The 20,309-nt window shown below is 47.6% G+C and overlaps 8 protein-coding genes across 8 annotated transcripts; 7 read left to right on the top strand and 1 right to left on the bottom strand.

The window, feature by feature from the left end:
* Positions 1 to 208: 208 nt before the first annotated feature.
* BGW36DRAFT_383669 (putative allergen) lies at positions 209 to 1,914 on the top strand. Its single transcript, XM_046216699.1, has one exon. It carries the CDS (start codon positions 479 to 481, stop codon positions 1,415 to 1,417), a length of 939 nt encoding a protein of 312 aa, XP_046069436.1. The 5' UTR covers positions 209 to 478; the 3' UTR covers positions 1,418 to 1,914.
* Positions 1,915 to 2,643: 729 nt separating this feature from the next.
* Positions 2,644 to 3,905, top strand: BGW36DRAFT_345547 (thymidylate synthase). The gene is made up of 2 exons (XM_046213200.1): positions 2,644 to 2,842; positions 2,920 to 3,905. Exons 1-2 carry the CDS (start codon positions 2,739 to 2,741, stop codon positions 3,800 to 3,802), a joined length of 987 nt encoding a protein of 328 aa, XP_046069435.1. The 5' UTR covers positions 2,644 to 2,738; the 3' UTR covers positions 3,803 to 3,905.
* A 96-nt stretch (positions 3,906 to 4,001) lies between these two features.
* Positions 4,002 to 4,731, top strand: BGW36DRAFT_429795 (uncharacterized protein; the record flags this gene model as incomplete). Its single annotated transcript, XM_046220738.1, has 2 exons — positions 4,002 to 4,230; positions 4,298 to 4,731. 2 exons carry the CDS (start codon positions 4,002 to 4,004, stop codon positions 4,729 to 4,731), a joined length of 663 nt encoding a protein of 220 aa, XP_046069434.1.
* Positions 4,732 to 9,437: 4,706 nt separating this feature from the next.
* BGW36DRAFT_210217 (Tom37 C-terminal domain-containing protein) lies at positions 9,438 to 11,278 on the top strand. Its single transcript, XM_046209924.1, has 3 exons — positions 9,438 to 9,996; positions 10,067 to 10,205; positions 10,265 to 11,278. The coding sequence occupies exons 1-3, from the start codon at positions 9,849 to 9,851 to the stop codon at positions 11,265 to 11,267; spliced, it is 1,290 nt and encodes a 429-aa protein (XP_046069433.1). The 5' UTR covers positions 9,438 to 9,848; the 3' UTR covers positions 11,268 to 11,278.
* An 848-nt stretch (positions 11,279 to 12,126) lies between these two features.
* On the top strand, positions 12,127 to 13,173 carry BGW36DRAFT_361604 (putative plasma membrane low affinity zinc ion transporter; the record flags this gene model as incomplete). The annotated part of the gene is made up of 1 exon (XM_046214290.1): positions 12,127 to 13,173. One exon carries the CDS (start codon positions 12,127 to 12,129, stop codon positions 13,171 to 13,173), a length of 1,047 nt encoding a protein of 348 aa, XP_046069432.1.
* A 1,006-nt stretch (positions 13,174 to 14,179) lies between these two features.
* BGW36DRAFT_301342 (uncharacterized protein) lies at positions 14,180 to 16,062 on the top strand (the record flags this gene model as incomplete). Its single annotated transcript, XM_046211680.1, has 7 exons — positions 14,180 to 14,341; positions 14,399 to 14,448; positions 14,496 to 14,612; positions 14,675 to 14,826; positions 14,875 to 15,243; positions 15,328 to 15,711; positions 15,761 to 16,062. The coding sequence occupies 7 exons, from the start codon at positions 14,180 to 14,182 to the stop codon at positions 16,060 to 16,062; spliced, it is 1,536 nt and encodes a 511-aa protein (XP_046069431.1).
* An 843-nt stretch (positions 16,063 to 16,905) lies between these two features.
* BGW36DRAFT_301164 (putative efflux pump antibiotic resistance protein) lies at positions 16,906 to 18,599 on the top strand (the record flags this gene model as incomplete). The annotated part of the gene is made up of 2 exons (XM_046211669.1): positions 16,906 to 17,489; positions 17,543 to 18,599. The coding sequence occupies 2 exons, from the start codon at positions 16,906 to 16,908 to the stop codon at positions 18,597 to 18,599; spliced, it is 1,641 nt and encodes a 546-aa protein (XP_046069430.1).
* Positions 18,600 to 18,776: 177 nt separating this feature from the next.
* BGW36DRAFT_210195 (phosphatase 2C-like domain-containing protein) lies at positions 18,777 to 20,278 on the bottom strand. The gene is made up of 5 exons (XM_046209923.1): positions 19,991 to 20,278; positions 19,814 to 19,926; positions 19,451 to 19,745; positions 19,285 to 19,387; positions 18,777 to 19,224 (listed from the first exon to the last, which is right to left on the bottom strand). The coding sequence occupies exons 1-5, from the start codon at positions 20,054 to 20,056 to the stop codon at positions 18,848 to 18,850; spliced, it is 954 nt and encodes a 317-aa protein (XP_046069429.1). The 5' UTR covers positions 20,057 to 20,278; the 3' UTR covers positions 18,777 to 18,847.
* Positions 20,279 to 20,309: the final 31 nt, after the last annotated feature.

Below are 20,309 nucleotides of genomic sequence, written 5' to 3'. Positions count from 1 at the left end.
AAGGTTCGTCAGCACGAATAAGGACTAACCTAGCCTTAGTCTTTTACTCAGCCCTGATCAGGACTAGCTGTACAACCGCAGCCCGCCTTAAGCAGGAACATAGTCGAGACTGCGGCCGCCCCGCCGACCCACTCAAGGCTAGTAAACAGAAGGCGGCCAATTAAAGCGCTGTTCCTGACCTTGGGGGAATATGAAGTCCACGCTGGGCCCAGCTGCCATGGCCGGCCGCCCCCTTCCTGATCTCCTTATTATTCCTGCCCACTGCTTTTCCTCCCGACTTTTCTTCCTCGCCTCTCCCTCCGTGAATAGCGCCTGTTTGCCAGTTCAATTCAACCCTTCCAGGGATCCCTACATTCACTTGGAGCTAATTGCTCACTTCCACTCCTTGACAACCACTGTGACGCTCTTTAAATCAGTTCTTCCCTTCAGGCCTTTTCTACCTCAAACCACTACTTAATTGACTACACAATCCACCAAAATGCAGTTCAAGAACACCGCCCTTCTCTTGACGGCTCTCACTGCCGGCAGTGCCATGGCTCGCTCTCACATCCACGAGCGCCGCCACCAGCACCCTGCCCGAGCTGTTGGTGACATCGTTACTGCTGTCATTGATGGCAAGGTCGAGACTTGGCGCAACACCTACGCTGGCCCAACCGCTGCCCCTGAGGCTCCCGCTGCCGGTGGTGTCCAGAACGCTGCTGTGCAAAACGATGCTGTTGCTGCCAGCAGCAGCACTGCTGTCCCTACTACCACCACTGCTACTACTTCTCCTACCTCCACCGGCAGTGCCTTCCCCACTGGGTTCGGTGGACAGACCCAGCCAACTGGTTCTGGAGACACCTACTGCGGTAACCAAGGCATCCCCTATGGCTCTAACATTATTCGCATTGAGGAGTCCGACCTCAGCAAATACGACTACACCGTTTCTCTCGACGGCAGTGCCCTTACTGAGGACTACCATGTTATTTTCTGGAACAAGTGCGACCAAGAGGATCAGCTTACTGGCTGGTATGCTAAGTCGTTCCCTGTGGATTTCACCGTTCCTGCCGGCAGCATTCAGTATGTCGCTATTGACAGCGATAGCCAGGGTGGCTTCGTCGGTCTTCCAGCCAGCGAAGACATCCCTCGCAACAGCTACGGCAGCGTCCTCGGTTTCTGGGGCGAATTTGACTTCGCTAACGCCGATCACGATGGCTGGTCCGGCTTTGACGTTTCTGCAATCCAGGCCCAACTTGCTAGCCAAACCAACTTTCCTGGCTTGCTCATCGAGGGCAACGGCGTTATCTCATCCATCACAACCAACTTGGGCACCGTTACCAATGCCTACACTAGTGACGAAAAGGCTGTCGGTGGGATCGGCGGCAATATTCCTGCTGGCCGTCTTGCTCTCAACGCCACTCTCGGCTACAGTGGTTAAATGCCCTTGTCCCAGATAGTTTGGCACGTTTAGTGTGGTTTTGCTTGAGCTTTTTCTTTAACATACCTCATTTGGTAGCTAGTATACATATGTACCTGACATTATGCGGTCCGCACGACTCGTCGATCAGGACTTCATAGGTTGTCTACTTTTCCAGTCAAAATTTTATGGTTTTCTTGTATATATATGAGTGGCTTTAATTGTTCAATCAATGTTTGACGATTACCTATAATCCAGTTGTACAATCAAACCTAGTGTCTACGTGTCCAATGAGGTCTAGACTTCCGAATTGACCGGTGCTTTGATCTATCTGTCTATCGTTAACAACGTAACTAGTACCTGCTCCAGTAAAGGGGCTTAGCAGCTAATCTACACAGTGGTTCGTCAACGGCATGTCTTACTCTAAGCCAATGAAGATGACTGTGGCGGCATAGTGAATCAGCTAAAAGTGAAACATCAAATTGATTCAGACGAACTTCAGCGCAGCACGAAGACTTACATCCACGGCAGTTAGGCTAACCTGAAAGGGAACACGCTTTGACAGCTGCCTAGAAAAAGAGCACTCCTTGGCTTGATCCTTTAGTTTAAACTTCAATTGAAAAACATTGCGGCGTGGCTGAGCGTCTTTGTTTTTATTGTTTTGCTTGGACTATTCGCGGACCGCATTGACTGACATTCATTCAGGGGGATTCCAACTATTATTTGGATGACTTTATAAAACGTTTTGCTGAATAGTTTTTTCATTCAACACGGTCTAGATCTACTGAATTGGCATAACAAAGTTACAGAGCACATAGTTCGATAATTATTATTTGAATTGACTAAATAGCAAGTAAGCTGTTCCGGCCCTTCAACCCTTTTGGTTACGCGTGTTCAATCTCCGCTATATCGAGATCAACAATCAAGATCAACGGGGAGCGTACTACGTGCTCTCCTTTAATATTGATCAATGAATAATCTCAAGCCTAGGGAAAGGAATAATTTTCTAAATATTATAATATTGCGACATCACTCGTAGGTAGCGTGAGTCAAGATGCGACAATAATAAATCGTGGATGCGGATGTTATTGTAGTATATTTTTCATTGCCTCAGGCAGGAACTCGGGTCCTATACAAAGGGTTGTTTTTGTGCAAGTGCTTTTCCCGTAACAAACTTGAAAAAGTTTCTAGGTCACGTGTTATTACTCAAAACAATTAGACTGAGCTGCATACCGCCTTCCGTATTAGTGAACCCCGCCATTCTGCCAGGGACGCGAACTAAATTATTAAGGAATGCTGAAAATGGGATTACTCCTGCATTTCTAACTCACGCATCGCAAAAATGTCTACAGTTCCGAGTACCACAGTAGCATCGAATCATGAAGAGCACCAATATCTGGAGCTGGTGCGCGAAATCCTTGACCATGGCGAACATCGACCAGACCGGTAAGTCAAGAACCCTGACGCGTGTCGACGCGCCAGGCAAAGAAGGGATATAGACAATTAACGCGGTATACCCTTAGCACCGGAACTGGAACATACTCTATATTTGCTCCACGTCCTCTAAAATTTTCTCTCAACGCACATGGCAGTCCCATCTTGCCATTGCTTACGACGAAAAGAGTCTTCTCGCGCGCCATCATCGCCGAACTACTCTGGTTTATCAAAGGCGACACCTCGTCTCGCACCCTCAGCGACATTGGTGTTAAAATTTGGGACGGCAATGGGTCCCGCGAATTCCTGGATAATTTGGGCCTAACTGATCGTGCAGAGGGCGACCTTGGCCCCGTTTATGGCTTTCAATGGCGGCATTTCGGTGCTGAATATGTGGATGCGCAGACCGATTATACGGGACAAGGCGTTGACCAATTAGCGAGTATCATACATAAGCTCCGCACGAACCCGTTTGATCGAAGATTGATCCTGAGTGCGTGGAACCCGAAGGATATGTCGAAGATGGTTCTTCCGCCGTGTCATATGTTTGCACAGTTTTATGTTTCGTACCCAAGACAAAAGCAGAAGACTCCATCACAAGCAACGTCACAAAATGGAGATAGTACTGCTGAGAAACCCAAGGGCCATCTTCACTGTCAGCTGTACCAGCGATCTTGTGACATGGGGCTTGGTGTCCCGTTCAACATTGCAAGTTATGCCTTGTTGACCCACATGCTCGCACACGTTTGCGATCTGGTACCCGGCAGTCTGACCCATGTTATGGGGGATGCACATGTCTACCTTGACCATGTCGATGCGCTCAAAACGCAACTTGAGCGTGAGCCGAGGGAGTTTCCAGGATTAGAGATTACTCGCGAGAAGGGCGGCAGCATTGATGATTGGAAGGCGGAGGATTTTGTGATCAAGGGATATGATCCTCATAAGTCCATTGCGATGAAGATGTCTGTATGATACATTATTTACGATATTCTAGAATATTATGCTATATGCTAGTTATTTCAAGTAGTTTGATCGATTATCAAAAAATAAATTTATACGCGTCGTGATTCACGTGTTCACGTGACATATCACGTGTTACGTCATAACTTGCCCTAGCTGCATTTTCCCTACATCTATCAAAACACTTCTATAAAACCCTACAGACTTTATCATGGCCCCAATCCGCAGATATCTTCGCATCAGCAAATACTCCGTCCTCGAATGCCGGATCTACCTCGAGAACCCATCTGACGCGCGGTGGCTTCTCTTCTCCAACCACCAAGTCCTACCCCGCATATTCGCAACGATCAAGCCATTGGTTCTTCCTAAATTACGCGAGGAGAACGAGAGGGCACTGGCGAAGAAGAAAAGTAATCCAGTGAAAGATGTTCTCGTAGAAGGTATAGTTATCAATTGATATGGGCTTGCGTATATGTGGAGAGATATGCTGATGAGGTTGGCTTGTAGATGATTTCGAAGTTGTGATGTTTTTGCGGGAGTCCGGGACGAGGCATTCGCTGCTTACGAAGCAGAAGGAATTCGGGAAACGGGGCGCGATTAGGAGCAATTCCAATAAACTCACCGGGACAGCAACTACGGCTGAGGAAGTGATTCTGGTGGAGAGTGACGAGGAGGCCGATATCTCGATAGATGATATCCCTGAGACGGGTTCGGAAAGTAGGACGAGCGAGGGTGCGAAGGACAGGGATTTGGAGGAGGATGAACCGGGTGATAAGAAGCTGCAGCTTACGACAAGCTACGAAGGGTTCAGTATTTGGGGCTGGACATTGTGTTTACTGGTGACTCGCAAGACAGGGGGTAGGACGAAATCAGCACCGGCATCCACGGCATTGATGGAGGAGTGGATTGGAACACAGGTGCAGTCGGGTCTTGAGGAGTAAGGCAGAAGCCGAAGAGACGGGAGTAAAGCCTGAGAGAGGAAATGATCGGTATCGAACAGGTGATGTGATGTGATGTGATTGGGTTTGCACTCTTATAGGAGACTATAGGAGTGGTGTGATGGAGATGACCGTCATTTGCCAGAACTCCCAGTGCGCCGCTTATCTGCATTCAGCGTTATCCTGATCGTCGGTCCATGGCATCAACATCAACTTACATATCCTATTCGGTGCGAACGCACGGGTGTACCCCGTACACAAACCATCCGATCACAATCAACGCATGGGTGACAGACTATCGATCATGCCCGCATCGGTCGTGCATTGCATATAGTCAAACTAGTCTTGACTTGGGCATACGTTATCTCGCGACGATTTGACGACAGACTCGTCACCCCACACTAAATCATGATTACGAAGCATGGTTCATAGTGATATTAATGTTGAATTTTGAATTGACACACAGTCCAACATGGAGGTATCCAATCTCTATCGCACACCGCACTTAGACCGTTAACATCCTGCTAACGCCTAAAGTTTTACTTTTGGCTAGGGAAGGCCCGTGCAATGATCTCCAGGGGCAGTACAGTTTAGGATGAGGTGATATGGTCGCCGAAGAATAGTTCATAGTTTATTTTCAGAAGGTGCCCGGAAGAATGCGGGCTGGTCAGTAATTAACTTGTTCTGCGGGAAAAAAGAAAGAAAGAGGAAGCAGGGGGAAAAGGCAAACATAGCCGTTGAATGCCTTAATAGCCGACCAGCTTCTGCAAATCAGGAATACTGACGGACTTCTCGGTTCATACCCATGCATGTAATCATGTTCCAGTCAAGCTGAAGAATGATAGGTCGTTCGTTTGTTTGTTTCAACATCCGACAGAACCGAGCAATTAGAAATTTCCACCCCTTGATACGCAGATTAATATCACCAAATGTTATTATTCATAATTCACGTGGCAAAAATGCACTAGAAATCCTCAATCCCGATCCAGGGGCGGGTCATCCATCGGTTAACCGTTCACCGACACTGTCCGCACAAAAAAAAACTGCGTACAAAAGAAATCAAAATATAAAATACATGGGGTATGAATAACGGCGAGAACACGAGTGGAGCCCGAATCATCCGTTGACTTGTTGAATGTTGGGTCGTCGACGTCAATTTTCACACTTTTGCAGCCTGCCATGTGGTCAGGGGGAAGGAAAAGGAAAGAAAAAAAGGGGTAGACTAGCACACCGTTCCGCAGAAGGGGCGGTGTGATTGGCAGGGTGGCGGTGGAGGGTGGGTGGGAAGTGTGGTTGAGGCGGGGAGGCGGTGGATCTACATTGTCTATGACGACGATACCTTTGATACGCGTATTTATTAACGACCGTGTTTTCGTGGTACGTACGGAGTCCCTCGGTATGAATTGGCTTGGGGGTGTTCGTATCGACTTGCTGCGAACCGAATAATTAGCCGGCAGCATAAAGCAGCTATATCATCTATAAACTAGCTCTCCGTTGACCTTAAGCGTGGGCGAGCTGACTGCGGCTGTGCCTGTGCCACTGATTCGGGTCAGATCAGGTGTCGCGTACGCGCTAGCCAGATCGGGACTCTCATTTGAAAGTGTTTTATTCCTTACGCCGGTATCTTCTAGAAGACGCCACTGTAACCCTATTTGATTAATGTCGGCGATAAGCGTTGGAATACGTATTGAATAGCAATTAATATTATTACTGTACCAGCTCTACCTAGGTTCGATAATTGAATGGCAATGGCGATCTTGGATCTGCTGTGAGCCATGAATTATACAACTAATATTAATCTACAATGGCGAGTTGGAGAAATCGCAGTGTGTGTTTGTCGATCGGAATGAAGGATGAACGATGGAGTGTTTCGGCCCTACGGAGCCGCTCTGACAATCCACCGTAATGTAATGTATGATTAATTTATTAAAACCTCATTGTTGGGCAAATCGAAAGCAAAAAAAAATTATTACAGAATATCTGGCGAGAGCCGAGCCCAGTCATAAGAACAGTCGACTGCACATATAAAAATAATAATGATAAAAGTCCAATAATACACGATGATTCCGTTAATATAATACTCAAGACCACGATTCGACCGCATTGTAGTACTGCAGCACTAAACGAGTCGTACATATGGGATGTGCTATAGATTTCACAGACACTGACTCACAAATGTGGCATGCAGGCCCTGGCATAGCTTGATACGCAACGCCAGGCGGGAGCGGTAATACGCATACGCCGAAGGTTGCGAGCCGTCCTCCGAGCCAGGCTGCCGGGACATGCTCTTAAAGCCTTAATAGTCGCCTTCTCAGATAGAGCCATGGTTATTCGCATTACAGTTCGAGCGGGCGGCGGATTATAGTCCTACGAGCAGGGCCTGCGAAGGCTGAAGCAAGGCTGAGGCTGTGGCTTTGTTCACCAGGATCAGAATCAATAAATAGTAATAATAGCAAAATACTAATTAAATATTAGTAAATAATAATAATAGTATCGCTAGCAACATATCGAGCTCGTGACTCACGCTGTGGGGCAACCCCTGCATTGCGGCAGGTAAGACAAGGCATCACCTCTGCTCGGTTCAGCCCGGTGGCCTCGTTATCGCTCGAATAATCGGAGAATCAACCCAATCCACTATTGTTTGATGGAAATGTGCTTATTTCAGAGCGAATTCGCCAGGGGTTGAAACGTGCCCCTTTTGTGGGTTGTAACTTGCTGGGCACATTCGCCTGCACAGGGTTAGTCAGCGCAGCGATTCCGATACCACGTCTTCAACGGTAACTCTAATCGGCTGGTCATGTGGGGTGCAAATCTTAGTGATTTGTATCTTTGTATCTTTATTTTATGTTACATATAATAATAATAATAATAATGATAATAGTAATTACTTCTTTTACTATTATGTGCTCCTGCTTCTCGTGTCCGGAAAAAGAAAAAGAAAGAAACGGAGCGGTCCCATGCATTGGACTGTGTAAGTGTACACAAAGTGTAACTGCTGTAACATATTGTTTCAGCTGCACAGGATCTAACGGGGAGATCGGGTACCGCCAGACGGCCTTCGGCTGAGAAGATTCACGACACAGTAGTCGCACAAAGTGCCACAAACTCCTGACGCGAGTGGCCGTGTAACCTAACCTGGCAAGTTGCAACGCCTCAATAATGAGGATTGTTACTGGTAAGGCTGGAGTCCTTGCGTCATGACTTGCTGCGGTAAGCGGCGTACCGGGAGTGCCGGTGGGGCTTTGATACCGCTAGTATTACGTACGGAGCCCATCTTAATTTATCATGCCTCCATCTTTTTTTTCAGGCAGCATGGATCTGCTTTATAAATACAGCCTGCGCCCGTTCACTCTCCAAGAACTCCTAGGACATCTGCCTACTACACTGCCACTGGCACTGCTACTGTTTCTGCTACACATTACTTGCAGCCACTCTGTATACATTCATACAAACCTACCATCCTACCATCAAGTCTCTCCTCCGTACTCGGTACACAACAACAATCAACATGCCTTCCTACTCTCAGACTTCTTTCCCGCCATGCCCTGGCCCGCCGCCAACTGGCCCTCTGCCTCCAACCCCGAAATAATCGCGCTCTGTCTGCATGTCTCTTGTCGCGGGTGGTGGAGCAAAGGACTGCAGCCGGCTGCAGCCTGCCTACCCTGCCGCTACGTCTCACGAATGACTACATATACATGGCTTGCTACATACCGAGTGTCTAGCGCTCGCTGCATTCAGCATTCAGTACTTTCGGATTGTTTTCGGCTCGGGTTTGTTTCACATCGGATTTTGCACGCATGACCTGGAGATCCCTCGGCATTGGCAGAGCTTTGATCTGACTGGCCAGGTTGGAGACAAAACACCAACCAATGAGACGGCACAGTCCCGGCCTAACCAACCGAAGACATCATCGCCATCGTCATCGATCAACGGTGGAACGATCGGTGTTTTCCTTTGAGTAGCCCATCAAGCAGCCACCTCCGAACCGTTGCGCAATTGGCCGCGTCCCCTGTGCCGCTGCTGACCCCACGTCGTCCGCACCACGTGTGAAGTCGGAACTTGCTGTTTACGTACCTCATCCGGATCGCCGTGGGAGTTGAAACTTCGCGTTCGCGCATGCGTTCTTGGCGTTTGGCTGCATTACATCTACATCATTATCATATCTTTTTTTTCGCTCTGTTAAATACCCGTCGGTGCAGCTCCGACTTGCTTTGTATCTCATTAATGTAATACTATCATATACCATTACTGTGACCGCCATTATTACCATCACCATTACGATAGCTTCATTACTCATGATTACTCACATTAGTGCCGAGTAATGTAGTAGTCTGAGCCTCAGCCATTCCACATGAGATAGTAAGGAGCCGGCCCTGAAGGCCAAGTCGGCTAGGGTGAGGGGTTGCTCATCACATTCGATGTTCAGCTCACAGGGGGTTTGGGCCGCAGCACGTATATCGTACAGGGTATATGAGTAGGGCTGACCAGCTGCAAGGGAATAATAATGCTACAGGTCATTTTATGTACCAACGAATACTACCGACTATCCTGGTTTTGCCTGAAACAACAACTCGGCCGAAAACCTGATACAGTGCACTAATAACAAGTGTCACTATTTGTTGGATATAAATTGCGTCCAACCACGGATTATATTAATAGCGCATGCAATATGTATCAAACCCGGTTATTGGTGCTCTCTATCGATATCTTCCGATGGTCATCTGACGCTGAATAGTCATAAATCGCTCGCTCGCACCGCTTGCGTTATCGTTGATGATGACATCCAACAAGAATGGGCCAGAAGCTGACGCGCTTATGCAGCGATGGTGCGATACAGGCTGCTAGTGTATTATTGTATTTGATATCTTGGCCTTCGTACTATCGTAGAGATAACATTATGACTGAGTCATGAGCAACGACGCAAATGAATCTGTGCGACACGATGATAACACAATACAATGTGAAACGTCGACACCCCGCCGCACTGAAAGTACCCTGTTGCTGGCGGGCCGCGGGCAGGAGCGTATCACGTGATGCTCCGCCCCGACTAGTCAGCAGTTCTAGCCGGCCTTTGATGCTCAGCAGCTAGCATCAACAACCATAATATTTGCTAGCTAATCATGCTCGAACTTCACGTGTGGGGGCCTGCCTTTTCTTTGCCCTCCATCGACGCCCAATGCCTGGCCACAATTGCGTATTTGGTCAAGACAGTGCCGAAGACTGAATGGGTTTTGGTTGCAACGAGTGACCCTTCTGTGTCTCCAAACAGTACGTCCATGGTTTTGATTGCGATTCGATTTCTGTCATTTCTAGTGAAATGTCTAATTGATTATGTTAGATGAGCTGCCCGCCTTGAAAGATGGCGCCACATGGGTGTCAAAATTCAGGAACATTGTTGATTATTTGCGAAAAATCTCGGATGGGGCCTGGGCTCTCAACTCGCAATGGACTGCGCTTCAGGAGGCTGATAATATAGCGTGAGTCGGTGAATTTAACGCAAATTAAGAAAGAACGAGGACCTAACCGGTTAACGCAGATTCTCTGCCTTGACCGAATCCAACGGTCAACTCCTCATCGACCTCTCCCTCTTTGTCTCCAGCCAAAACTACTATGCCTGCACCTCCCCTGCGTACGGTGCCATCCTAACATGGCCGAATCAATGGATACTTCCTCCAAAGCTGCGAACCGCCGCTAAACACCGCACCGCGCATCTCGGTCTCTCCTCCCTAGATCTCGAAGCAACCGAAGAAACCCAGGCACGAGCACGATCCGCCGCCGTGGCAGCAGGCCAGATCCCCAAGAATTTGATCTCCCGACCCCGCGAGACAGTCTCGACGCTGCTTGGTAAGACGGCTCAAAGTAGTAGATTCAGACTAGATGCGTTGACAGCGGAGCTATTTGAGCCGTTAGAACAGCTTCTGGGGAAGAAACAATTTCTACTTTCGGATGACTATCCGTCCACTCTTGATGTGTTGGTGACGGGATATCTTTCGCTTAGTCTGGTCCCAAAAGTCCCCTCCGCGTGGTTGAGTGATTCGTTACGTGCGAAAGCACCGCGACTAGCAACGTACGTCCAACGCATGCGGGATGAATGTTTCGGGGTGGTGAATCCTGTCGACGCCTTTTCCGACGCTTCCAACACGTCAGGCATTCTTCCATGGAGACAACCCGAGCGGGTTAATGTCGCCAAAATTGGTAGCACGCTTCTCAACACCCTCGCTGATGCGACTCCCGTTGTTAGAGACTTTCGATCGAACGACCGGCTCCGACAAGATATCAAATCGAACGACGATGAAAATACGACTGAATATGAGAAGGAACTTGCTTCAAATTATGCTGTTGCGCAGAGGAGAGAGATCTATATTACTGTTGCCTCTGTTACGGCGGGATTGACGGCAATGATCGGGTACTTGATTTACCATGGTCTCATCGCTATTCCAAAACACACTGAGGGGGAAGACCACGAGAACGGCGATGGTGAATTCCACTCCTTGCAACCCACAACGGCGCAGGATATTTTGAGTCATCTCGCGCTCTGATCAAACATCTACATATATGTATTATATCGCACCACTTCGCTCTTTTTTTCTCATTTCTTTGGCATATGCGGCGTGGCGTTGTGTTTGAGTTATATAGACTGATGTACCATAGAAAGCATCGAAATGAATATCGAGCTCACCGACTATTGTCTGCATAACCGCACAATGTGAGGAGTGCCACTACATATGCGACGTTCCTACCAATCCAGGCTGACTGAATCTGCAAGAAATTGGCTTGTGATAGGCTGGCGGGCGATTTAAATGCTGATCCCACGAGCGACAGCGGATCACAAACGCTTTCCTCTCCATTCAGTCTCTACGTGCTCGTACATAGCAGAGCCATTATTTACTTATAACCGCATGGTTATCACGATATTGATGACCTGCCTAATCCGTCACTCCGGCGCTCGCCTCCCAGCGCAAAAGCTTGGCGGGTGAACAAAGGCGGCAACCCACCAATGACAGGCAGCACAAAGCACGATGTCATCGTCTCCAAGGTCCCCATTTCCTCTTTTTCTCCTCCAAATGTCACTTCGACTTCACCACCACGTTAGGAAAAGTGGGCTGCGGCCTCCAAGGTCCTCATCTGCGCGCTTTCGACTTTCGCAAGTGCGGGACCATGCAAACCTTTCTCCCACGATTATTCTTTTCCTGCTGATTCCGATTCTTGGTCACCACGTATCCCAAACGTTTGCACTGGACTGATTATTTAATTCTGATCGTCGTCTCATATCATACCATACTATAGAATAGCGATTAGAACTGCTTGATGTTGACTAGCAGAGTGGAACCCATTTCACATCCTTCTTACTTTAACCTCATCTGATCAGCCACGGCCAGGACCTATATTGAGGAAGAAATGGCTGATGCCTGCGACACTGGAAATGGCTATGATGGCCGCATGGGCCTACGCATTTCCTCCATCTTCGTCATCCTAGTTGGCTCTATTTTCGGCGCGGTCTTCCCTGTGTATGCGCGACGACTGGGCAGCAATGGAGTGCCGTCATGGATGTTTTTTATCGCGAAATACTTCGGCTCCGGGGTTATCATCGCGACTGCTTTCATTCACCTGCTCGCCCCCGCTGAGGAGGCCCTGACTAACCCGTGTCTCACGGGCCCGATCACTGAGTATAGCTGGGTTGAGGGGATTGTTCTGATGACTATTGTTGTCATGTTCTTTGTCGAGCTCATGGTCATGCGTTACTCCTTTGGTGACGGCCATGGACATTCACACTCGGACTCTCATACCCACTCCCACTCGGACGAGACAAATTGTTCTCAAGAGACACAAGCACAGAACCCTCCTATCCTCAACGACTCTAAAGGTCATATCCCCGGCAACGATCATCTCAGTCATAGCCGCGATCACCGCGACCTTGAGTCCGTCAAAGATGCTGAACTGTCCGCCGAAGAATATGCAGCGCAACTAACTGCCGTCTTCATCCTGGAGTTCGGCATCATCTTCCACTCCGTCTTTGTTGGGCTGACACTTGCCGTGGCCGGTGACGACTTTACCACCCTCTACGTCGTGCTTGTCTTCCACCAGACCTTCGAGGGGCTTGGTTTAGGTTCTCGTCTGGCGACTCTCCCGTGGCCCGACCGAAAGCGGTTTACGCCTTACTTGCTGGGTTTTGCCTACGCGGTTTCCACGCCTATTGCAATTGCGATCGGACTCGGTGTGCGCCAGTCATACCCGCCTAATGGTCGCACGACGTTGATTGTCAACGGGGTGTTTGACTCGATCTCGGCGGGGATTCTTATTTACACTGCGCTCGTCGAGCTGATGGCGCATGAATTCATGTTCAGCTCGTCTATGCGCCGGGCTCCCCTGAGGACCGTCCTCTGGGCTTTTGTTTTAATTTGCTTGGGTGCGGGGCTGATGGCGTTGCTAGGAAAGTGGGCATAACGTCAAACAACACAATGGATTTGCATGTATTGGTGGGTTGCTTGTACTCGAGGAGTTATGGAAGGATTTGCATTCGGCGGTGTTCGAGCTATCTCTGTTTTATTTGTCAATTATGAGTCACGTATCTTGTCGTTTACGAATCTGTTGTGTCACCGAAGCTCTCTTCTATTGTCTTCGAGGCATGGTAGTTGCTGGTGATATATCGACCTTTATAGCAGCGCAGTTAGAGAATAACGAAATATTAGAGACTTGAGTATTAGTCCCGCCCTGAAGAAGGTTTAGTTTATGAAACTTTGAATCAACACAACATACTCATCCGAATTACATATTTGCACGTATCCAGAGAGATTTGGTGGAAGTTGAGATCTTATCTAATCTTCGATCTAGTCTTAGGGCTACTTTCTCTGCCCGCCAATCGGAAAATGGAATGCTCGAACGTGCTCGCATGTTTCGTCCAGCAGTATTTTTGAGGCTTTTCTCGAAGGATCTCAAGAGCTACATAATGTCAGGATTGTCTTCCTTGCTGGTCATCGATATCGGGCGTACGTCAGCTAACAAGCAATGGCATGACGGATTTTCCGTACAATCCGATCCGATTCCGACGAGGTATCCAGCGAGGTAACTGTATAGATTATTCAAGTTAAACCACTGTACATCACGACACCCTCGCAGCTTGCACAGCACTTTTATAAAAAAAACACAAGAGAGACACGTGTTGGTAGTCCCGAATAGGAAGCACAAATCAAGCTTTCGGGTGGCCCCTCAAAGCGGTCGCAGCCAGTGGTCCCAGAGTTCGCCAGCACCCCGAATGGGCCAATCGTGGCGCCCGATCCCCAAACAGTGTGCCTTGGCACTGTCCCCAATAACGGTAAGCGTTTTTTTGCGGTTGCATCGTATGAGATTAAGAAGAAGAGCTGCCCCAAATCTTTGTTTGTCCTCGTATTTTGTCCGACTGTTTTCTTGTTAACAGATACGTCAGTAATCGTCGTGTAAAGCCTATCTCGTCATGTCGCAGTCGCCAGCACAGGACAGTATCGAGCGCCAAGATGCACTACAGCAGGACGAAAAGACCGTTGTCTCGGCTGATGTGCATGTGCCGCAGCCTGAGGATGGGCCGTCCAGTCTGGTGACCAGGTCTCGCCAGAGCCTATCTGATGTTTTCACGATAGTGAGCTCGTCTCTCAATGCTAATTTAGGAATTGTGCTCTCTAACAATGAATGTTAGTTTGCTGCTGGGTTTGCTTTAATTTCTGATGGTTACCAGAATAATTTAATGTAAGAAGACCCTTCTTTTCGGTGTTGCAATTTCAGCTAAGTGATAGGACCATGACCAATGTCTTGTTGAAGAAAGAGTACCCAAAGGAATATACCTCTACCGTGAGCACTCGCGTATCCAATGCTCTTCTAGTCGGCGAGGTACTTGGACAGATTGTCATTGGGTGAGTCTATATCATCTCCTTAGCCGAATACCTATTGTAGAACACTAACTATAACTACCTAGTTGGACATGTGATTACCTTGGTCGAAAATGGGCTATTGTGATCACTACCCTGATGATCGTGATTGGCGGTATTCTGGCTACTGCATCGAACGGGTATACTATCGATGGCATGTTCTGGATGATGACTGTTGCGCGTGGAGTTATTGGTTTTGGTTCGTTTCGATATCTATTACGTCTTGGCTTGACTAACAAAATCCAAGGTACCGGCGGCGAGTACCCTGCATCCTCAATTTCAGCGTCCGAAGCAGCAAATGAGCGCTCCTTAAAGAACCGAGGCCCAACATTCATCCTAGTAACGAATCTCCCGCTTTCTTTTGGTGGTCCCTTCGCTGTGATTGTTTTCTTGATTGTCTACTCAGCTTGTCAGCAGTCTCATTTGAGCACTGTATGGCGTGTGTGTTTTGGAATCGGCTGCATTTGGCCGTTGACTGTGTTCTACTTTCGAATCCGTATGCTCAATTCGGTGCTGTACCGTCGTGGCGCTATAAAAAAGAGCGTGCCCTATTGGCTAGTTTTGAAGTATTACTGGAAGACCCTGGTTGGCACATGCGGTGCTTGGTTTTTGTATGGTAAGTGTCTTTCTCTCTGTTTTTCCTTTCCTTCTCGAGATGTATATTGCTTCGACAATATTCCTAATTCTAAGTACGTGTTAGATTTTGTCACATTCCCCAACGGCGTTTTCTCAGGAACTATTATATCGTCAGTAGTGTCAGACAGCTCCATTCTCAAGACCGCCGAATGGCAGCTCTTGCTAGGCGCCCTCCAGCTTCCAGGCGTATTCATTGGCGCTTGGTTATGTGACCGTCTGGGACGCAAACAAACTATGATGCTTGGATTTTCCGGGTATCTCATCTTCGGCCTTATCATTGGCTGCGCGTATGACAAAATCACCCACATAGTTCCATTGTTCGTTGTGTTTTACGGTCTCATGCAAAGTTCTGGAAACCTGGGACCGGGCGACATGCTTGGTTTGTTGTCTTCGGAATCGTATGCAACCGCTGTTCGAGGACAGTGCTATGGGATTTCTGCTGCTCTCGGTACTTCTCCTTACTCTCTCATATAGACCAAGTATATTGACTATTTCAGGCAAAACTGGCGCTGCTGTCGGAACGCAAGCATTCACGCCCATACAAAACAACCTCGGCAAGAGATGGACATTCATCATTGGCGCGATTTGCGGTGTCGCCGGTATCTTGGTAACATATTTCTTTATCCCAAATGTCACTGGAGAAGATCTCAAATTCAATGACGAGAAATTCCGGGCCTATCTTGTTGCCAACGGCTGGGATGGTCAGATGGGTGAAGGCGACTTGCAGGCGATTGCGGCTGAGGGGATCCCGCCAGCAATTACTGAGGACAATTTAGAAAATAAGAAGGAGAAAGAGTAAGAATCACATCAATGATGGCTATTTATAACGTCTGTTTATAGCTATTTTTATGAGCAATGGAATTTAATTTAGATTGAAAACATGATTCACGCCTATAGTATTCATTCAATCAAGAATATCTGCAACATTTGAAACATGCAACTATATCTGTAGTGCTTCTAGCACAGACTATTCATTGTTCGACCCTCCTGAGAATTCATATGCCTCAGAGAACCTCAATCGTAGTGACTTGGTCATCTGCACGATATTCTGTACAACCTGCTCACCTTATAATTACTGTTAATATTAGGACACAGTTGTCGACCTTCCGTTCTTGTCTTGATTACTGGCGCTATTATTGGGTTAGGATATAAATAAATCTTCAATATTCGACACCTTCTTCCTTGCTGTAGTAACCCTAACAAATACATATATGGTCGGTGGTAGTTTACGCTAAGTGCAAGACGGCCTAACCTCTAGATATCTAATTTCTTGTTGATTTAGTCTACTAATTCTTTAGTGTTTTTATATATATTTGTAGATCGTACGGCAGAGATTCTACTATTTACCGTGCCACCCCGAGTCATTCAAATGTTGTATATATCCAAACATGCTTATTTGAAGAAATTTACTCTGAGTCAAATGAAATAAGGCTTCCTTATTGAAATGTTTTTTTTCCCTTGATAATCAGTGCTTCAAATTTTGTCATAATAATCCCAAATAAGACCAACCAACAAGAAGCGGGGCCGCGATTGGCCGAGTTCTCCAAATGTTACTTCTTACGTGCATCCGCTTTTCTGGACGATGGAAATTCTTACATCACAGGATCTTACACTGTTGGCGATAATTTGAGGGGATATCGAAATGGCAGAGTCAATTCAGTTGGAAGAAATCAGTAACCATAGCCACCATTCCCAGGATAATGCTGCTGCTTCCGACGACGGAGATGCTTATCCCAAAGGCATCAGACTCTTCCTCGTCGTGGTCGCCATCATCTTCAACGTCTTTCTCTCTGCCCTCGACTCAACCATCATATCCACCGCTATCCCACGCATCACCGACAACTTTGGGCATTTGGATGACGTGACATGGTACACGAGTGCCTACTCGCTCACTAATTTCTCATTCCTATCATCATGGGGAAAAGCATACAAATATTTCCCACTAAAAGGGACATTTCTGTTTGCCGGCTTGATTTTTCAAATTGGAAATGTCATTTGTGCAACCGCTCAGAGTAGTCCCGCTTTCATTGCCGGCAGGGCAATTGGTGGTATGGGCGGTGCGGGTATCATGAGTGGTGCGATGATTATTATTGGGACCTCGGTGAGACCGTCGCAGAGAGCTACTTATATGGGCACTATTGGAGTAACTTTTGGTTGCGCCGGGGTTATTGGCCCGTTATTGGGCGGTGCGTTGACGGACCATGCGTCATGGAGATGGTGTTTTTGGTATCTTGCTCTTCCTCGCGCGTGAATTATCTATCAGACTAAGACAATCTTAGGATCAGTCTTCCAACCTGGGCGATTGGCGCCACGGCAATTATCTTTGGTCTGAAGAAAACCGGTGCCGTGGCTGCTTCCTTTACCGAGAAGCTCATCCAGATGGATTTCAGCGGTAGCCTGCTTGCTACAGGCGCAATGGCCTGTTTCATCACGGCCATGCACTGGGGCGGCGCAACGAAGCCTTGGTCCAGTGGTGCTGTGATCGGCAGTCTTGCTGGATCCGCCGGGCTGGTGATTTTGTTTATGTTAAATGAATGGAAAATGCACGATAGAGCCATGGTTCAAGGACATTTGTTCAAGAAAAGCTCGTTTGTGGCCAATCTCGTCTACAGTTTCTTTTTAGCTGGTCTGTACTTCCCACTGCTGTATTCCCTGCCGATCCAGTTCCAGTCGATCGACAATACCTCTGCATCCCAGAGCGGCATACGGATGATCCCCCTTATCACGGGCATTTCCATTTGCACAATGATTTCCAATGTGCTTATTGGGATGTATCGCAAGTATCTTCCACTTGCCGTGCTGGGGGCGCTGATTGGCACCCTAGGCGTCGGTCTCATCTATAGCCTAAACGAGAACGCTTCTGTCGGGAAATGGATCGGGTACGAAATAATTACCGCTGTAGGCGTAGGTCTTGTCCTACAATTACCTATGGTCGCCAACCAAGCTCTCGTTTCTGAAAGCGACATCGCACAAGCTACTACCCTCACATTATTTGTAGAGAATATGGGCACAACTATCTTCATCGCGGCTGGGGAAGCTGCCTTTACGAGTCGCCTCGTCTCGAGTCTGGCTGATAATGCGCCAAGTGTGGATTCGGCAACGGTGATTCGCGTTGGAGCAACCCAGATCCGGAATATGTTCACTTCGGCGGACATGGAGTCGATTTTGATCTCGTATTTAGATGGGTGTAAAGCGAACCATGCGATGTCGTTGGCGTGTGGCGCGCTTGCGACGGCAGTTTCACTAGTTATGGCTGTTCCGGTTTTGAAAGAAAATCTTAAGTTGAAGGGTGGTTTTACTTGGAAGAAACTTGTTTCGTGGGCTATCAACGCATAGATCCAACTGAGAGCCTAAATAAACTTGGCCTCATCTAGCATCACCTGGCGTCTACTCAAGCTATTCTGTGATTTACGGTACCTTCAACTGGTCCGTGGCAAGATTAAGTTATTTCTATATTTTTATATTTCTATTCGTATGGTTTGATTGTCTGTAAATCAAAAACCCAACTGCTATGCTACCAGCAAATGTAATGCTTACATTTCTAATCTGTAATGCTTACATTTCTAATCCGTAATAACAGATATTTATGATTGAATCCCATCAAAGAACGCAACAACACACGTACAGTTATCACTTCCCGGCATCCCAGCCGCCATGGAGGTCACGCTCTTTGCAATATCCGAAGCTCTCTGCCCCTTGGTCAATGCAGCCACGACTTCCTCCATTAATATCTTATCATCAGTCGTATCTGATACTCCATCCGTAGAACAGAGCAGTGCATATCGACTATTCTTGTCAAGTTTCACGGTCCGAACGTGCGGTTTATTAGACAGGAAGTCACCACGTCTCTGTGGTATAGCGGTGCTGACTCGTCTGCTTTTGGATGTGGCGTCGATATCGAGCGTGTTGATGGGGTTTTTGTACTGTAGGTCGCCGAGGGCTCGAGACATGTTTAAGGACCCTGTTCATTTAGCCACCGACTTCTATGTTTATCCACTACAATACCAAGGTTGGCACCAACCAAGTCTGGCAGTCCCCGAGATTACGCGTACAGCACCACCTGCACGTTCAATTCGATTCCTTTCCGCTGGCGTGTTAGGTTTGTGTGCCTTTGTTAAGCGGTCCTGTAACCCTCAGCATTTAATTCAATTACCCTAACATAATAAGGAAATAGCCAGTATACAGACCTGCCACACAATAGCTTCGGTCAACGGATCCCGCTCCGCAAGCAGAATATGCGAATCACCCACGTTTCCAACCACCACCAGCCCTTTGGTCAAATTGACCAGACACAACGCAACTGTCGTGCCGGATATCACGGGCTCTATATCTTCCGCCATGGAGAGTCCGAATAAAAGGCTGTCTTCGTCTTCAAAAGCCCTACAAATTGCGGTTTCGTAGTCGCCCTGACTGAACTCTGGTCGGCTGACGAGGAGATGCGCGAGGTTCTGACGGACGTGTTCTGAGACCATGGAAGAGCCACTAAATTTTACGTGTGAATATGAGAACATATTCCAGATTGATTTTCTTATCTGTAAATATATTCTTACTGCCCATCATATGTCGCAAGTAAAGCGAATTTATCTGTGGTCTGCGACGGTGGGAATTCATCCGGCAAGATCACCACATAGCGATCTTCTTGCGAATTGCGCTCTCCTTGTGCCTATTGTCATTAGCCCAGTCCTCGTCTTTTGTGTCGGTATAGGAATAGCTTGAGGAACACTCGCCGTTCCGGCCCCTGCATCAAACAGGAGAACAGTATCTTCAGTTGCCATAATAGTTGTTCGCAACATGGCCTCTCATTTCTTCCAAGTCCGCGCACTGTGGTGTAGACATGGAGCAGGCTGGAGTGAATTAATAGAAGGTTAGTGATGGCAGCCTGATATCATAACAGTGGCCCAAATGAATCAATTGGTCGGGGTTGTAGGGCGATGGCGATAGAACAGAAGCCGGGTCAGATTTCCGTGCAATTAATGATGGATTGTATCTATTCTATAGAAGGTATAGCCGAAGCACAATTAAAAAGTATTACACAAATTCTTAAAC

Source organism: Talaromyces proteolyticus, assembly GCF_021365285.1.
Source record: "Talaromyces proteolyticus strain PMI_201 chromosome Unknown BGW36scaffold_9, whole genome shotgun sequence".
Taxonomy (NCBI): Eukaryota; Fungi; Ascomycota; class Eurotiomycetes; order Eurotiales; family Trichocomaceae; genus Talaromyces; species Talaromyces proteolyticus.
This window is presented reverse-complemented; position numbering and strand designations above follow the sequence as displayed.